This window comes from Pelodiscus sinensis, chromosome 1 (genome assembly GCF_049634645.1).
Source record: "Pelodiscus sinensis isolate JC-2024 chromosome 1, ASM4963464v1, whole genome shotgun sequence".
In the NCBI taxonomy this organism is placed as follows: domain Eukaryota; kingdom Metazoa; phylum Chordata; order Testudines; family Trionychidae; genus Pelodiscus; species Pelodiscus sinensis.
In genome coordinates, this window is record NC_134711.1 from 206969132 (window position 1) to 206983463 (window position 14332).

General features: G+C 39.1%; 1 protein-coding gene across 4 annotated transcripts in view; it reads right to left on the minus strand.

Moving 5' to 3' along the window:
• The window catches only part of MBTPS2 (membrane bound transcription factor peptidase, site 2), a 41058-nt gene that overhangs the window by 22097 nt on the left and 4629 nt on the right, over window positions 1-14332 (minus strand). For 3 of the 4 annotated variants that reach the window (XM_006128756.4, XM_006128758.4, XM_025187583.2), the window contains exons 4-5: window positions 9708-9811; window positions 4584-4711 (exon numbers count right to left, since the gene is read on the minus strand). In XM_006128756.4, the coding sequence (XP_006128818.1) occupies window positions 4584-4711; window positions 9708-9811 (232 nt within the window). Of the gene's footprint in view, window positions 1-4583; window positions 4712-9707; window positions 9812-10645; window positions 13307-14332 lie in introns of those variants that run through there. The other variant, XM_075913331.1, reaches the window with a different exon arrangement.

The following is a 14332-nucleotide window of genomic DNA, read 5'->3' on the forward strand; positions in this document are numbered from 1 at the left end:
TCGGAATAGCACTAGTTATTTCGAAATAGCATTGTAATATAGACTTAACTCTAAGGCAGAGAAATCTAGAATGAAAGTGAGCTTACCCATCCCAAGTCAAGAAAGGGACTGAAACAGAGAGATTGGGATGTCAACTTAATTTTGTCAAAATATTTACACTCCTAAAAATTCTCTCTTACTTGTTGATGTCTTGGATACAGTGGATTTAAAAAGGCAAAGTCTTCAGAAAGCAACAAGAACAAAACAAAACAAAAACAAAACAAAAAAACCCACAAACTGAAGACTCAAGCAGTTTCTTAAAATCTACTTAATTCTCATTAAAAAGTACATACGTTCCAATGACTCTTCAAAGATGCTACAGGAAATGGGCACTCCTTTGAGAACATATTATTTTACTTAGGGATATAAATTGATAACATGAATTCCTTTGTTTTTTTCCAAATCAGAACCTTTAACCAGTCTCAGAGGGGTAGCCATGTTAGTCTGTAACTTTAAAATCCACAAGTAGTCCTGTGACACCATAGAGACTAACAAAAATATACAATATCATGGATTTTTGTGGGTAAGACCCACTTCATCGAATATGTTGGAGTGGAAAATCAGTCTTAAAAATGTATAGTATCATCAACTTTCATGGGTGTTAGTCTCAAAGGTGCCACAGGACTACTTGTTGTTATTAAACACTCATTCAACATTATTGAACTCATGATGCCATCTGCTGTACAACAAATATATTTTTTATCTCAAAAGTCTGAAGGGGCTACAAAAGCATTTTTAATGCATTTTTCCCTGCTTCTTCAGCAATTATAATAAAATCTGATTTCTGTTACTGAAACTTAAATTTCGGGTCTTCAAAATCTGGATTAAACTCATTCAGTTCCAAATAAAGAAACAATCAACACCACCAAACAAACAATGAATCTTTTAGTAACATTTAATGCACAATATGCTTTATCACTATTAAATTTTCCAATCTCATCTTGGCTGAAGTTATGTTTACAATGCAGAGTTTTTTTGGAAAAACAGTCAATTTTCCAACAAAACTCCACTTACATCCACACTGCAATTGCTTTTGGTTTTAAAAAAAAAAAAAAAAAAAAAAAAAAGCAAGCAGAGGGGTTTTCATGACATTGGTAAACCTCTTTCTATGAGGAAGATGACTTTTTCCAAAAGAGCTCTTTTGGAAAAAGGCACGTGAGGATGGGGAAGAGTGAGTTTTTTCGAAAGAAGAGGAAAAAGGAAAAAGCACAGGTGCCCTGGTGGCCACTCCATCCATAGTAATCACAGCTTAAATGTGAGATAGCGTTCATTCAGTGTGGATCACTTTTTCAATGCACTTTTGCTGTGTAGATGCTCTCTTTCAGAAGAAGATTTTTTGGAAGATCTCTGTCATGATTATGAGGAACAAAATACAGGACTACACCAGACTAACACGGTTACATTTCTATCACTATTAATGATTATGAGGGTTAGCCAGCAGCCTGGGGATTAAGGGGATAACTACACCTAGCCAGGTGGAGTGGCCAATAGGAATGAAGGTAGGACTTTCAAACTGGGACAAAGGAATTTGGGTTTTTGCCTCCTTTGTCTCTCTGGGTAAGTCCTCTGCAGCTACAGGGAGGGACAAGCATGTCTCTCTCTCTCCAAGAAACAATTCTTCACTTTTTGTAAGTAGGGTAAAGTTTAGGTAGTTTCGTTAGGCTTTATTGTTTTAAGGGTTAGGTATGGGACCTGATATCTGGCACTGCTTAAGAGATGTTTGGCTTTTCTTTTTAACTAAGTTCTAGTCCATAGTGTAATTCCTCCATGAGTATATTTTGTTACCTTTGCATCTGAAAGGCATTGGGGTACACTTGCTGGCCCCCACTTCTGCATTTATCATGCCAGAGTGGGGAAGGAGCCATGACAATCTCGTCCCAAAAAGCTTCTTCCAAAAGAAGCCGGCAGTCTAGACATAGCCTGAAAACAGCAAACTGAAGCCAAATGGGAACACGAGGCTCCGTGGCTACAGACCCTTTAGGTAAACAAAGCAGCACTGGCCCCCTTAATGGCTTTCCCAAAGCGGGCTTGCAGAACACTTTGAGAAACACTGATCTAGATCAATAGTGATAGAAATGTAGCGGTGTTAGTCTGGTGTAGCTGAAACAAAATACAGGACTATGTAGCACTTTAAAGACTAACAAGATGATTTATTAGATGATGAGCTTTTGTGGGCCAGACCCACTTCCTCAGATCAAATAGTGGAAGAAAATGGTAGAAGACTATTTTCTTCCACTATTTGATCTGAGGAAGTGGGTCTGGCCCACGAAAGCTCATCATCTAATAAACCATCTTGTCAGTCTTTAAAGTGTTACATAGTCCTGTATTTTGTTTGATCTAGATCAATGCGCTGAAATTAGAAAGTTTGGTGCTGCAAAGCATTCCAAAGCATACGGAATCATTTTCTTAAATAGAACAGGGAATTTAAAAGAATTAAATACACAAGACACCTAGAGACGCTCCTCTTCCCAACCGTTCCTGACATTAATCTTTGGACATTAAAAATGAAGAATAAAAATACAAAAGAAAAAAAAGCTCCTCAGTTAAACCTGCAATGGGCAACCCAACATCAGGGGTAAACTAAAAAAACCCCATAACATGTCATTCCTATTAAATGAAAAAAGGAAACCAAATAATTTTTTTCGTAATAATTAAAAATTTTCATTTTGTTTAATACGTGAATTTTGATGTTTGAGGAATAAATGTGTCTATGAAGGACCAGATTTCTCAGGTTGGGGAGAATCACATGCCACTGCTAGAATTTACCATGTTTTGTTGCCTTTATTGTAAATTATGCTGTACTTTTCTTTTGTAACTAGACAATTAGCCCGTCATAAAACGGGATTTTCAGGTCTCTCCTCCACGTCCTATTCCCTTTCTATCTTGGTCTTCTCTCCTGAGCCTTAGGACTCTCGCTCAACTCTCTCTCTCCCTTCCCCTCTCTCTCTCAGCTCTCCTCCATCTCCTGCCTCTCTCTCTGTCTCTCTTCTCCTCCTCCTCCTGCATGGGGAGCGCGGAGCCCAAACAGCTGTTTACGCCACTTGTTCCCGCATGGCAGCCCGCCTGAGCGGCTGCCTATGAGCTGCAGCTGCCCCCCTGCACTGTTTCCCTTCACCCCAATACTGATCCTGCAGCCTTCCAGTTGTCCTCCACTTCCCCCTCTCCCTCGTTCCCCCGCCCTCCCGCTGGCCAGGTGGTGGGGCCTGGAACCGCTGTCACGCCGCACGTCACCGCTGTCGCACTCGGCTGACTTCTGCGCTGCTCAGCCGGGCCACTGCATGGGAGCAAGCGGCGCAAGCGGCCGTTTGAGCCCTGCACTCCCCATGCAGCACGGGCCACCCAGAGGGAACAGCCAGCATTTCAGGCTACAGCGCCACCCAGAGGGAACAGCCAGCATTTCAGGCTACAGCGCCACCCAGAGGGAACAGCCAGCATTTCAGGCTACAGCGCCACCCAGAGGGAACAGCCAGCATTTCAGTGTTACAGACATTGGGCTACTATATAGATACGATATGATATACCACTAGGAACTGGTACCCTGTAAGCAGCCATTTTTAAAATGGCCTCCCTGGAATCTCAAACTATACTTTCAAAATGTTTCCTACAGGTATTCTGTCACACCTTTTATTCCCAAATTAAATGTAGGGTACAATAATTTCTTTTTATTATTTTTTAAGTGAACTTAGTGCTTGTTCCACCCTCCTGGAGAATAAAATCTTGTTTGGAAAAAAAAACCCAAATAAAATCAGTGTGGGCAATGATACTAAATGATGGAAATCATACTTGGCAACAAGGGATTGACCATCATCATCAGTACTATATATTTTCTCCCCGCTATCCAACAATGTATCTTAAGCTAAGTCTAGACTACATTCCTCTTTCGACAGAGGAATGCAAACGAAGGACTTCGAAATTGCAAATGAAGCGCTGATTTTCAAATTTTGCACTTCATTTGCATAGTGGATTCCTATCACTTTTTCGACAAAGGATTTTTCGGGGGGTGGGGAGGAGAACCACCCCGCTGTCTAGACGTGGTTCTTTTGGGAAAAATTTTTTTTTCAAAAGAACCCTAAAATGCCTGAAAAAATAAGATTTACAGGTTCTTTCGAAAAAGGGATTTTTTTTCCCCCGAAAGAACCAGGTCTAATCTGCATTTTTTCCCAAAAGATACTTTGGATCGGAATCCATTATGCAAATGAAGCGCGAAATTTGTAAATCAGCGCTTCATTTGCAATTTCAAAGTCCTCCAATTACATTCCTCGATCGATAGAGGAATGTACTCTAGACATACCCTTAGTCTCAAAAGAAGGGATAACCCTAAGGTGGAAGAGAAGATTTTAATCTACTTATCCATTTATTTTCTGGTCTCTCTGCCAAGATTGCCAAACAAGGTGCCACATTACATCAATTTTGGATATGTTATTCTGTATAAGGTCACTTGTCTACCAGTAACTGGATTAAACCCATAAAGAATGCAATGACAGTGTTCTCAATGTGAACCAATATTATTAACGCATACAAAACAACTTGTTGGAAGCTGTTACCTGCACAAAATATTCTTAACTGCTGTACTGGAGATATAAGTTGCAAGTGAGTGGTAAACAGATCGACAAATGCTCCAGGATATACAATAAAGATAAAAATCCCAAATCCATTAAACCGTACTTGTTCCCTGAAGAAGAAAAAAGAAAAATGTTACTGCAAAGTAAAAACCAACAACACCTATAATATAAAGTATTGACTCTCACATTTAGAGCACAGAAGAACCTTAAAGAATCTGTATGAAATTCAGTTTATCACAAACTACTAGCTTGAACGATATTAAACTAAAATTTGTTTATAATTGGAAACAATTTGTTTCTAATGTTCCTCAGTTTTAGGGTTGGATGACCTCAATTTATCAATGTGTAAAACAAAAAAGACAGATAATTATTTTTAATACTACCTTTAAAAAGCATTTTATGTTATACTATTTTGGAAGTTTTTTTAAAGTAAAAAATAATTTCAGTTAAAAGTGAATTATGAAATGTACCAGACCTAATTTTGCACAAGAACTGCCTAGAAACAGCAACAGACATACTTTTCTCGCAACATCTGTATTTCCCAAACTTTATCACTCTTTCCCCAAATGCACTTAAAAGCAATTTGCAAGCTAAAAGAAGGGTGGAACTACTTGGAAACAGAAAAATTTGTTTCAAGTATTTATGTAACACAGAAAAGAAATAAAAAAGGGCATGAATGAAGTCAAAAAGCATTAGCAAGTGACAGAGTGCATGGGATTTATATCCATGTTAGAGTTTAGAATTAAGTTTTTAAAAAATGTTAGTTATATTTTTTTGAATGATTTGATAAATCTTATGTGAACCTCAAGAATTTCACAGGATTGGATACAAATTTTATCGCTTGTCTTTTTCAGATGTGAGTATTATGGACCAGTCCTAAAGCATAGAATCATAGAATACTAGGACTGGAAGGGACCACAAGAAGTCATCAAGTCCAGTCCCCCGCCCTCACGGCAGGACCAAATACTGTCTAGACCATTCCTGATAGACATTTATCTAACCTGCTCTTAAATATCTCCACAGATGGGGATTCTACAACCTCCCTGGACAATTTATTCTAGTGTTTAACTACCCTGACAGTAGTTAATGTCCAACCTAAACCTCTCTTGCTGAAGTTTAAGCCCATTGCTTCTTGTTCTATCCTCAGAAGCCAAAATGAACAAGTTTTCTCCTCATGACACCCTTTTAGATAACTGAAAACTGCTATCATGTCCCCCCTCAATGAACCAACACAAAACTATAAATCCTTCCTAAGTAGTTAACCACAGAATTACCAATGACAACAATGCTCACATATGCTCCCCTCACTTCTACTCATAACCTTAGCTTAGGGAAAGAAACTGGCAGGAAACTGGCTGTGCAACATGCCTTGATGGCTCTTGCAGATAGAGGCAGTGGGGGGGGGGGGGGGGGGGGAGAGGGGGGGCAGGGAATGACTAGCCGCATCACTAGTTGACTATCCGATAAGGTTATGTTTGTCGACTAGCTGCTTACATCCCTACCTCAAACAGGTTATCCTTGATTGTCCAGTGGACATCTAATGGAATCCCAGATGACTGCAGCCTAGTGGAGTGTTGCTTCATGCCATGAAGCCAGCCACAGTCTGCACCATACAAGGCCACCTGATGGAAGGTTCTCAATACTAAATGATTTGCATTAGTCATGATGATGATTTTCTTGCTTAAATCATTTGGCAATTTGTCTGAAAAAATGTATCTGGCTAAGAGACCCCATTGATTTGTACTTATAAACTGTAACCGTGAGGTCAAATACATTCTTAGACCAAAGTTTATTGAATCTTTATCCTTAGGTATGGATTTGGCGCATCCTTGACATAGTTTCTCATTGACTGAACCTTCAACTGGGTGTGTGACTACAAAACTTCTTGATCCTTGAATGACATGTGGTATCTCTCTCTGTTCTCTTTGCAGTGGGTGAAATAGATGATGGCATTTTCCACAAAATGTTTAGGGAACTAGCCACTGTTTTAATAGTTTTTTATATGTCTTACAATGATCTTGAATCAGTGAAAATGCTCATAACACTGTTGCCACAATAGGTGTGGATGAAGATGTTTCATGGGACCTTTGCAAGAAGGCTATATCAACAAAGGTTCGGTCTGGTTTTAAAACCCCTGCTACTTGATCGTTACTGAGAATGGTAATGGACAAGTCTCACTGCCCTGGAGTGACTTAGACTGGCGAGATATAAGAGAAGCTTGTGAAGCATGCCCAGGGATTCCAAAACAACCACTGATAACGCATCAGGTCCCAATTGTAAGGACCACATCTCTACTTCTAGACTTGCTCCTGAAAACATGCTGGTGTTGGGATTGCTGTCCCTGATCCAGGCTGATAAGACATATAGTAAGGAACACTTACTTCACATACTTCCTCCAATAACTCTTACAACACAATAAGCTCCTTAATAAGACTGGGACTTTTCAGCTTTGAAAGCAATCAACTAAGGGGAGCCATGATAAAGGTCTATAAAATCATGAGAGGTGTGGAGAAAGTAATAGGGAAGTGTTATTTACTCCTTTTCATAACACATGAACTAGAGGTTACCAAATGAAATTAACAGGGAGCAGGTTTAAAACAAACAAGAGGAAGTATTTCTACACTCAAAGCACTGTCAAATTGTGGAACTCTTTGCCAAAGGATGTTGTAAAGGCCAAAACTAGAACATGTTTCATAAATTAAAAAAAAAAAAAAAAAAACTAGCTAAGTTCATGGAGGGTAGGTCCATCAGTAGCTATTAGACTGAGCAGGGATGCAAAACCATGCTCTGAAGTGTCCCTAGTCTCTGTTTGTCAGAAGCTTGGAATGGGCAACAGGGGATGGATCACTTGATGGTTACCTGCTCTGTTCATTCCCTCTGAAGCACCTGACATTGGCCACTGTCATACGACAGGATACTGGGCTAGATGGACATTTGGTGTGACTTAGCCAGAAGTCCGTCACAGGCCATACTAAGCCAGAGCTCTGCCACTACAGCCTGGCCAAGAAGGCCAAATGGAAACCAGCTGAGCAAGCCCATGCCTGAAGGGCTAATTAAAGCAACTGTGGGCCTCATTAGTCAGAGGGCTAGATAAGGCAACCAGAGGGGAAGTAAAAGGAGGTGAGCCAGGATGTTGCTGAGTGTGCTCCCAAGCCAGAAGGAGAGGCTGGTTCAGTTAGCTGCTAGAAAACCAAAGCTCTGTAAATAGAAGGTGGTAGGAAATTGGCACTGACAACAAAAGGCACGGGTGACTACACCAGAAAGGGTCTCTGGTTGAGTTGTGACCCAAGGAGGGGCCCCAAGACAAAGGGGCCTGGGCAAGGACTTTGCCACAGACCGTTTTTATGTTTTTAAAAGCATGGTGGGGCTTTGTAGTTCAGTACAAAGAGGAAGAAATGCCACGTGTTCCCACATACAAGAAAAAAAAGGCTCAAAGAATGTAAAGTCCTAAAAATCAATTAAAGAAACCTTTATATAAAGAAAATCTTTATATCAAAGATTTCATTGATCAAAATAATACCTTTCAAGTGACATACTACAGAACAAGTTAGCTTTTAATTTTGAAATTTTGCTGGGCACAATTATCACCTAAAAGAAACAGTTGTGAGCTAAAGATAAGACCTCTTATATAAAACTGGATTTAATCATTGTTCTAAGGCAGTGGTGCACTATTTGGAGGACACAAGATTTGCTATGAGGATGGTGCAAGAAACTTTGACATTTCACCTTTTAAAACAAATATACAAATAAAAGCATTAGATAGCTTATTTTCAACAATTTAATAAGTTTCATAACTACAACTCGACCCACTATGCTTTTAAAGTTAAATTTGAGTCTCACAATTTTAAAGCTCATTTATGACTGATCACTGATATTTAAAAGGCACAAACAGCAACATAATAATAATAGTTAACAGATGACCTCTTGAATTTGTCAGATACTCTAACACTAAAGTGAATGAATAAATAATCTTCTCTTTATTTCCCTGTCAACGTTATGAATGGAAACCAATTTCAGATTACAATGCCAAAAAAACCTACCCCAGTTACAAGTAATGCAGGTGAGGTGCAACAAATTCAGTGACTAGTAAAGGGGGAGGAAGGGTGCGTGACTGGAAAAGTTTGCACACCATTGCTAGTTTCTGTAGCATTCCTATATGGCAATCCAGAAATTTGGCAGGTCAATCTCAAGTTTGAGGATTTTTTACATGACTATGATTACGAACACTATAACCAACACAATATTTATGTTATTTATGCCAAACTGTTAACATGCCATAAACGTTTATACGGAAATGCACAGCTGGTTTTGGCAGCTGGCAAGACAAATTTGGGGTTTCTAATACAAACAAAAATGAGGGAAGCAGTTTGGGATTTTGACACACTGGGGAAAGCTGATGTTTTTGGTAGGTAGGAGATAATGATTCTTCTCCTTCCCTGTGGCCAAAGCAGAGGTGACCACCACTAAATAAACCTGCCTGACATCTTCCACAGTATTTAACAATAATGGCTAAGCACATCAGAACCCCGTTTCTGCTGAAATGATCACCAGTAAAAGTCAACACTGAAATTTAAAATATCATTATGCATAAAAATTAACACACCACTGAGATTAATATCAGCAAGTCACACTTCTCTGGGCTACAGTTACAGCTTTTTGGTACAGCCTTTCAGTAGTTTACATTGAAGTCACATCATGAATGTTTCCATAGCATCTATAAAGAGCTATAAACTTGTTTGAGAATAAAATATTACATTCTGGAACATCATTCTGTAACAATGAACCGTGTCTTTGCAAATCACACTGCTACAGAATGACAGAAACCGTGGGATCTCAGTTAATGATAAATTTAAGGCAGTATAACTTTAAATATGAAGCAATGCAGTACATTAAAGAAGTGAATGTCCATACTGATGACCTGCTCAATAAACATTATTTATTTAAAAATCTTACAGTTTACACAAATCATAAAATGCTATTATAAGAGGAGAACAAATGAATTGTCTATATAAACCACATACACTCTAATCATATTCATCTGGAGAAAATTGCTCTGGGATATAAAGCTTTGTTGGTACATAGTAAGAGAAAAATAGTTTGCATTACCGAATAGCTGCCACCCCATGGCCAACTTCATGTATGACACCACTGATGAGAATTGCAGTGAAGAAATAGGTCAACTGGCTGATGGGCAGATTTACACCAGGCACCTGTTCATGTAGGCATGACAACAAAACAAAACATACTAGGATACCAGGAGATACAAAGGCAGATCATTTTGCCTTTAAACGTGCTACTGCAACATAGTTGTTTAAAGACTAGAAGCAAGAAAACTTACAGAACTATCAGACGACTGCCTTTTTCTACCTTATATAGTTTTAAAAAAATGACTAAGCCTTTCATTTTAAAGATTAAAAATATTGCTGTTCCAAAAAATGAAACCAAACCAAACACACATATTGGAAATCATGGGGAAAACTTTCCTAAGCTTCAGAAGTATCTACAGATTTAGAGACATGGTTTATAAATAAATCAGTAATGGAAATTGCAAAGATCAGTTTACAACTTTCTGCCCCAACTCCCGTAGCAATTACTATCCATCTACCACAATCACTTTTGTAATGGAACTTCAGGAAGAATCCAAAAACTTTAAGTCACTATGCTCCCCCCTAAAAATAAAAATGAGATTTAAAAAACCCCACATTTTTGGTCTTCTTGTTTATGGTCTCCTGATCGCTCCCAATGTGGCTGTGACAAATGGGCGCATGCAAAAAAATGCAGGCCCATCCTACTCTATGCTCTAAGCCAGTGTTTCTCAACCTTTTTTTTTTTTTTATAAAGTACCTCTTAAAAAAAAAAAAAAAAAAAAAAAAAAAAAGATAAATATCCCCGTTACCTACTGTTTCCAGACACACACAAAAATTTTCTACCATTGCCAGGTGGGCGATGACATTTTTGGGTGTAAAGAGTACAAAAATAATAAAACACTGTAAAATGTAAAACAAAAGTTCAGTTTTCTCCAAATTTCAGTTGTGTTGACATACCTTCCAGACTTCTCTTGAGAACCCATAAGGGTAGTGGTACCACTGGTTGAGAAACACTGCTGTAAGCCCTCCCTGACACATCTCACTGCCCCAGATGCCTTCTGCTTCCCCATTATCACTGACAGGTGCCTGTTCTTCACTCACTGAAACAGACTTCCTCAGTTCTCTAGCTGGCTCCGACAGCTGTTCCCACTTTCAAGGCAGCAGGGAAAAAGGCTGCATTGAGTTCCTACTTTTATTAACCTCTGCTTCCCACATTGCGGTGGCAGCATGAGGCCATTGCTGTTGCTGAGCTTGGATAATGCACAGTTCTGCAGCACTTGCACCATGAGCACCCCTCAGAGCACAGATGTTGCATCCCAGTAATGAAGGCACCTGCTCTGGCAACCACCAGCAGCATAAACTGAAACAGTGACCTTTAATATTAAAAAGGGGAAACTGCACACAGTGGAGGCAAAATTACTGAACTGCCTGTGTGTTATCACCAGAGCTTTCCAAAATTGGCCTGAAATTGTGACCCACTATAATGGTGTTAGCAATCAGTAAGACAGCCATTGTATAATTTTCCTTAGGTTGTAAGCTGCGCAGTAAGATACACTAACTTACGAAAACACCACCAGCAACATTCTGATGCAATCAGACAAAACATGGTATTCCGAGCATATGCATGTATTCTATTTTCTCATTTTAGAGAAGCTTCTACCTCAAAGAATCCAGTGAGGAAATCAACAACACTGGAACAGGTCACAGAGAAAAACCACACACAGAGGACAGAGACAGGAGACACAGGAAGCAGAAAACGAAGAGAGATATGAGGATAGGTAGAGGAAGAAATAAACCATATCAGTAAAGACAGGTTAAAGGACAATGCACTGAAGAAAGTACATGAGAAAAAACCAGCAAGAAAATTGAAGAAAAAAAGGACAGGTAAAGAAAAAAGGAAGTGAAAAAAACTAAAAAAACAAAAACAAACAAAAAAAACCCCACACTCTTGCCTCTGAAAAAAAAATGGTTCCAGAGGTGGAAACTAGTAGAAGCAGTTCCAGAGGTGGAACCAGTAAATCACTCCACTCAGAGATCCATAAGCTTTATTGCAACATAATCACCTTCTGACAAGAAAAATTACTACATGATCACAGGAGTGGGTACTGAAGTTTAAGCCTGCCCAAACCATGCAACTCTGGGTGGGGAGGCAGTGCAGAAATGATGATAAAGCCAAAGCCCATGTTCTAATGCTCCCTGTGAGTGGGCTGAAGTCCAAACCCAAGGGCTTCAGCCACCAGCAAGGGGGCTGTAACATGATCCTCATCATAGAGCTGAAACCCTCCGGCTATAGTTTTGCCCTAGGCAGTGAGGTTTGGGCTTCAGCCTGGGGTCCCAGTAAGCCTAATGCCAGTCCTGGCAACCCCATTAAAACAGACACAACCCATTTGGGAATCCTGACCCACAGTTTGATAACTGCTGACTTAACTAAAATGAAACTACAAATCCTTTTTAAAAGAAGGAGAAAAGCAAAGCAGAGAGAGGTAAAATATTTAGGACTAGTTCTGTCACTTTCAGCAGGCTAGGACTATAGTGCTTCCTCTAAGCAGTAGGTAACACAATCCTACAGTGTCCATGCTTAAGAGAGCACTCCTGAGGGAAGCTGAGTGAGAACTTTGACTACTGTACTCTACCAATTTGAATCTAGCTATGCCCACCCCCAAGGAAGCATCTTCTGCATGTCCTGTATCAACTAGTGGTGTTAATTTAAAGTTAGAGCTGCTGAGAAGAGCAACATTATCTCGGACACATTAAAGATCTAAATAATATTGGTTTAAAAAGTTAACCAGTTAAACAATTACAATTATATCATTTAACCAGTTCACTGAGGTCACTCTGGCTTCCTGGTACAGCAGGGGCCAGGTCTGGGATCACTTTGGCCAGCCAAAGCAACGGGGCCTAATGCTTATCAGTTAACTGGTTAACCTTTTACATTCCTAAGACACATACAAGGACAAAGTGCTATCAGCACTGAAAGCTGGCATCCTGAGTCTGCCATGAATATAGGATCTAACCGCTTTTAGACTCTATGGATGTGTCTAAACTACAGGGTTTTTTCTTCTTTTTTTTCCCGAAAAAGTGGCCTTTTTTCTAAAAAACTTCACTTGTGTCTAGACTGCTGTCGCGTTCTTTCAAAATTAAATTGAAAGAATGTGACAGTGTTTTCGATCGTGGAAAACCTCATTTTATGAGGAATAACGCCTTTTTTCGAAAGTGCTCTTTTGAAAAAAGGCGTTATTGAACGCAAACAGTGCTTTTTCGAAAGAGAGCATCCAGACTAACTGGGTCCTCTCTTTCGAAAGAGGCTTATAGTATAGACGTACCCTATGACTGAAAACCTATTTTAAGATATATACAGGAATTGAAAATACATTCTATTTACAAACAATGTCATTTATATAGATAGTGTGATTTTCTAAATTCTACCAAAGGCATTTGTATGAGAGGAGGACCCTTTGTAATGATGTTTCTTTCACCTGTTTCTTTCTTACCTCTGACAGTTGCAACAATTTCCACAGTAAGCAACTGGTAGAGAATAAGCAGCAGAAAAGGAAGTTCACTAAAGAAACAAGCATTCTATTTTCATGCACATACCAATAAGAGAAGAGGCAGTGAGTGAGAGAGCACATGCACTATACATGCAAAATGAACTGGTTTTTTGCTTCTCACTTCTGTGGTCCCCAACTGATTTTTCTGTGGATCAGTGATCCCCACCTCTGCCATAAATAAAGAAAACATTGAAACCTTTTGTGTTGAACATAATATTTTACTTTATTTAAAATGACGTTTGATAAACTAACATGAGAAAGTTAAAATGCTTAATCTGTTTAATAATTTAAATTAAACTGTTCTCCCCAACTTCAGCACTAGCAAAATGGCTTGGGCGTAATTATGTAATTAACAGTGAGTTTCCATTAGCTACTGGTAGTCCGAAGAAAGGTTTGTATTGACCCAGGTGACACAATGGAGAAAGCTCCTCCCCCCTCCCGGGAGAGTGGCACGACCCAAGGCAGGAGGGTTAAATCTTGGTAGGACACTTTGGAAAGATTGCTGCCCTCTGAGATGGAACTATATAACCTTTATAAAACTTTCTTCACTTCTTTAGCTATTCCAAAACAAAATAGGAGATTTTATATGCCAATTCTTTCATTCTACAATTCAGTTCTCCCAGCATGACTTAGTATCTGGTATCAGAAATCCTTGCAGCAAACAAGTACAAAGTTATTAGCTTTGTAACTAGACATCACCAACAGAGATAAGAAAAAATACCTGTCTCAGATTACTAACTCAACAAATAATTCTCGCTTGTAATCAGCTTCACAATATAATCTTTGCCTCCCACTATCCTAAACAGTTGTTCATCCTTCCTTCCTTTTCTAATGACATACTGAACCAAAATAAACGGAAACACTCATCTTTTTTGCTGAATGTTTTGCAAATTTCAAACACATCATTCCTAATTGCAAAAAGTAGGGATTCTAAATAGATGAGTGGAAGCAAATTCTTATAGCTATTGGTATTCTTAGACACTTTCTGGGTATTCAATATTGCATATTATCAATTCCAAATTCCTCTGTGCTTTTTTTATATAAACCCTTTTGTGTGTTCCTCCCCCATTTTTAAAGACTGAACATGAACCCGGCC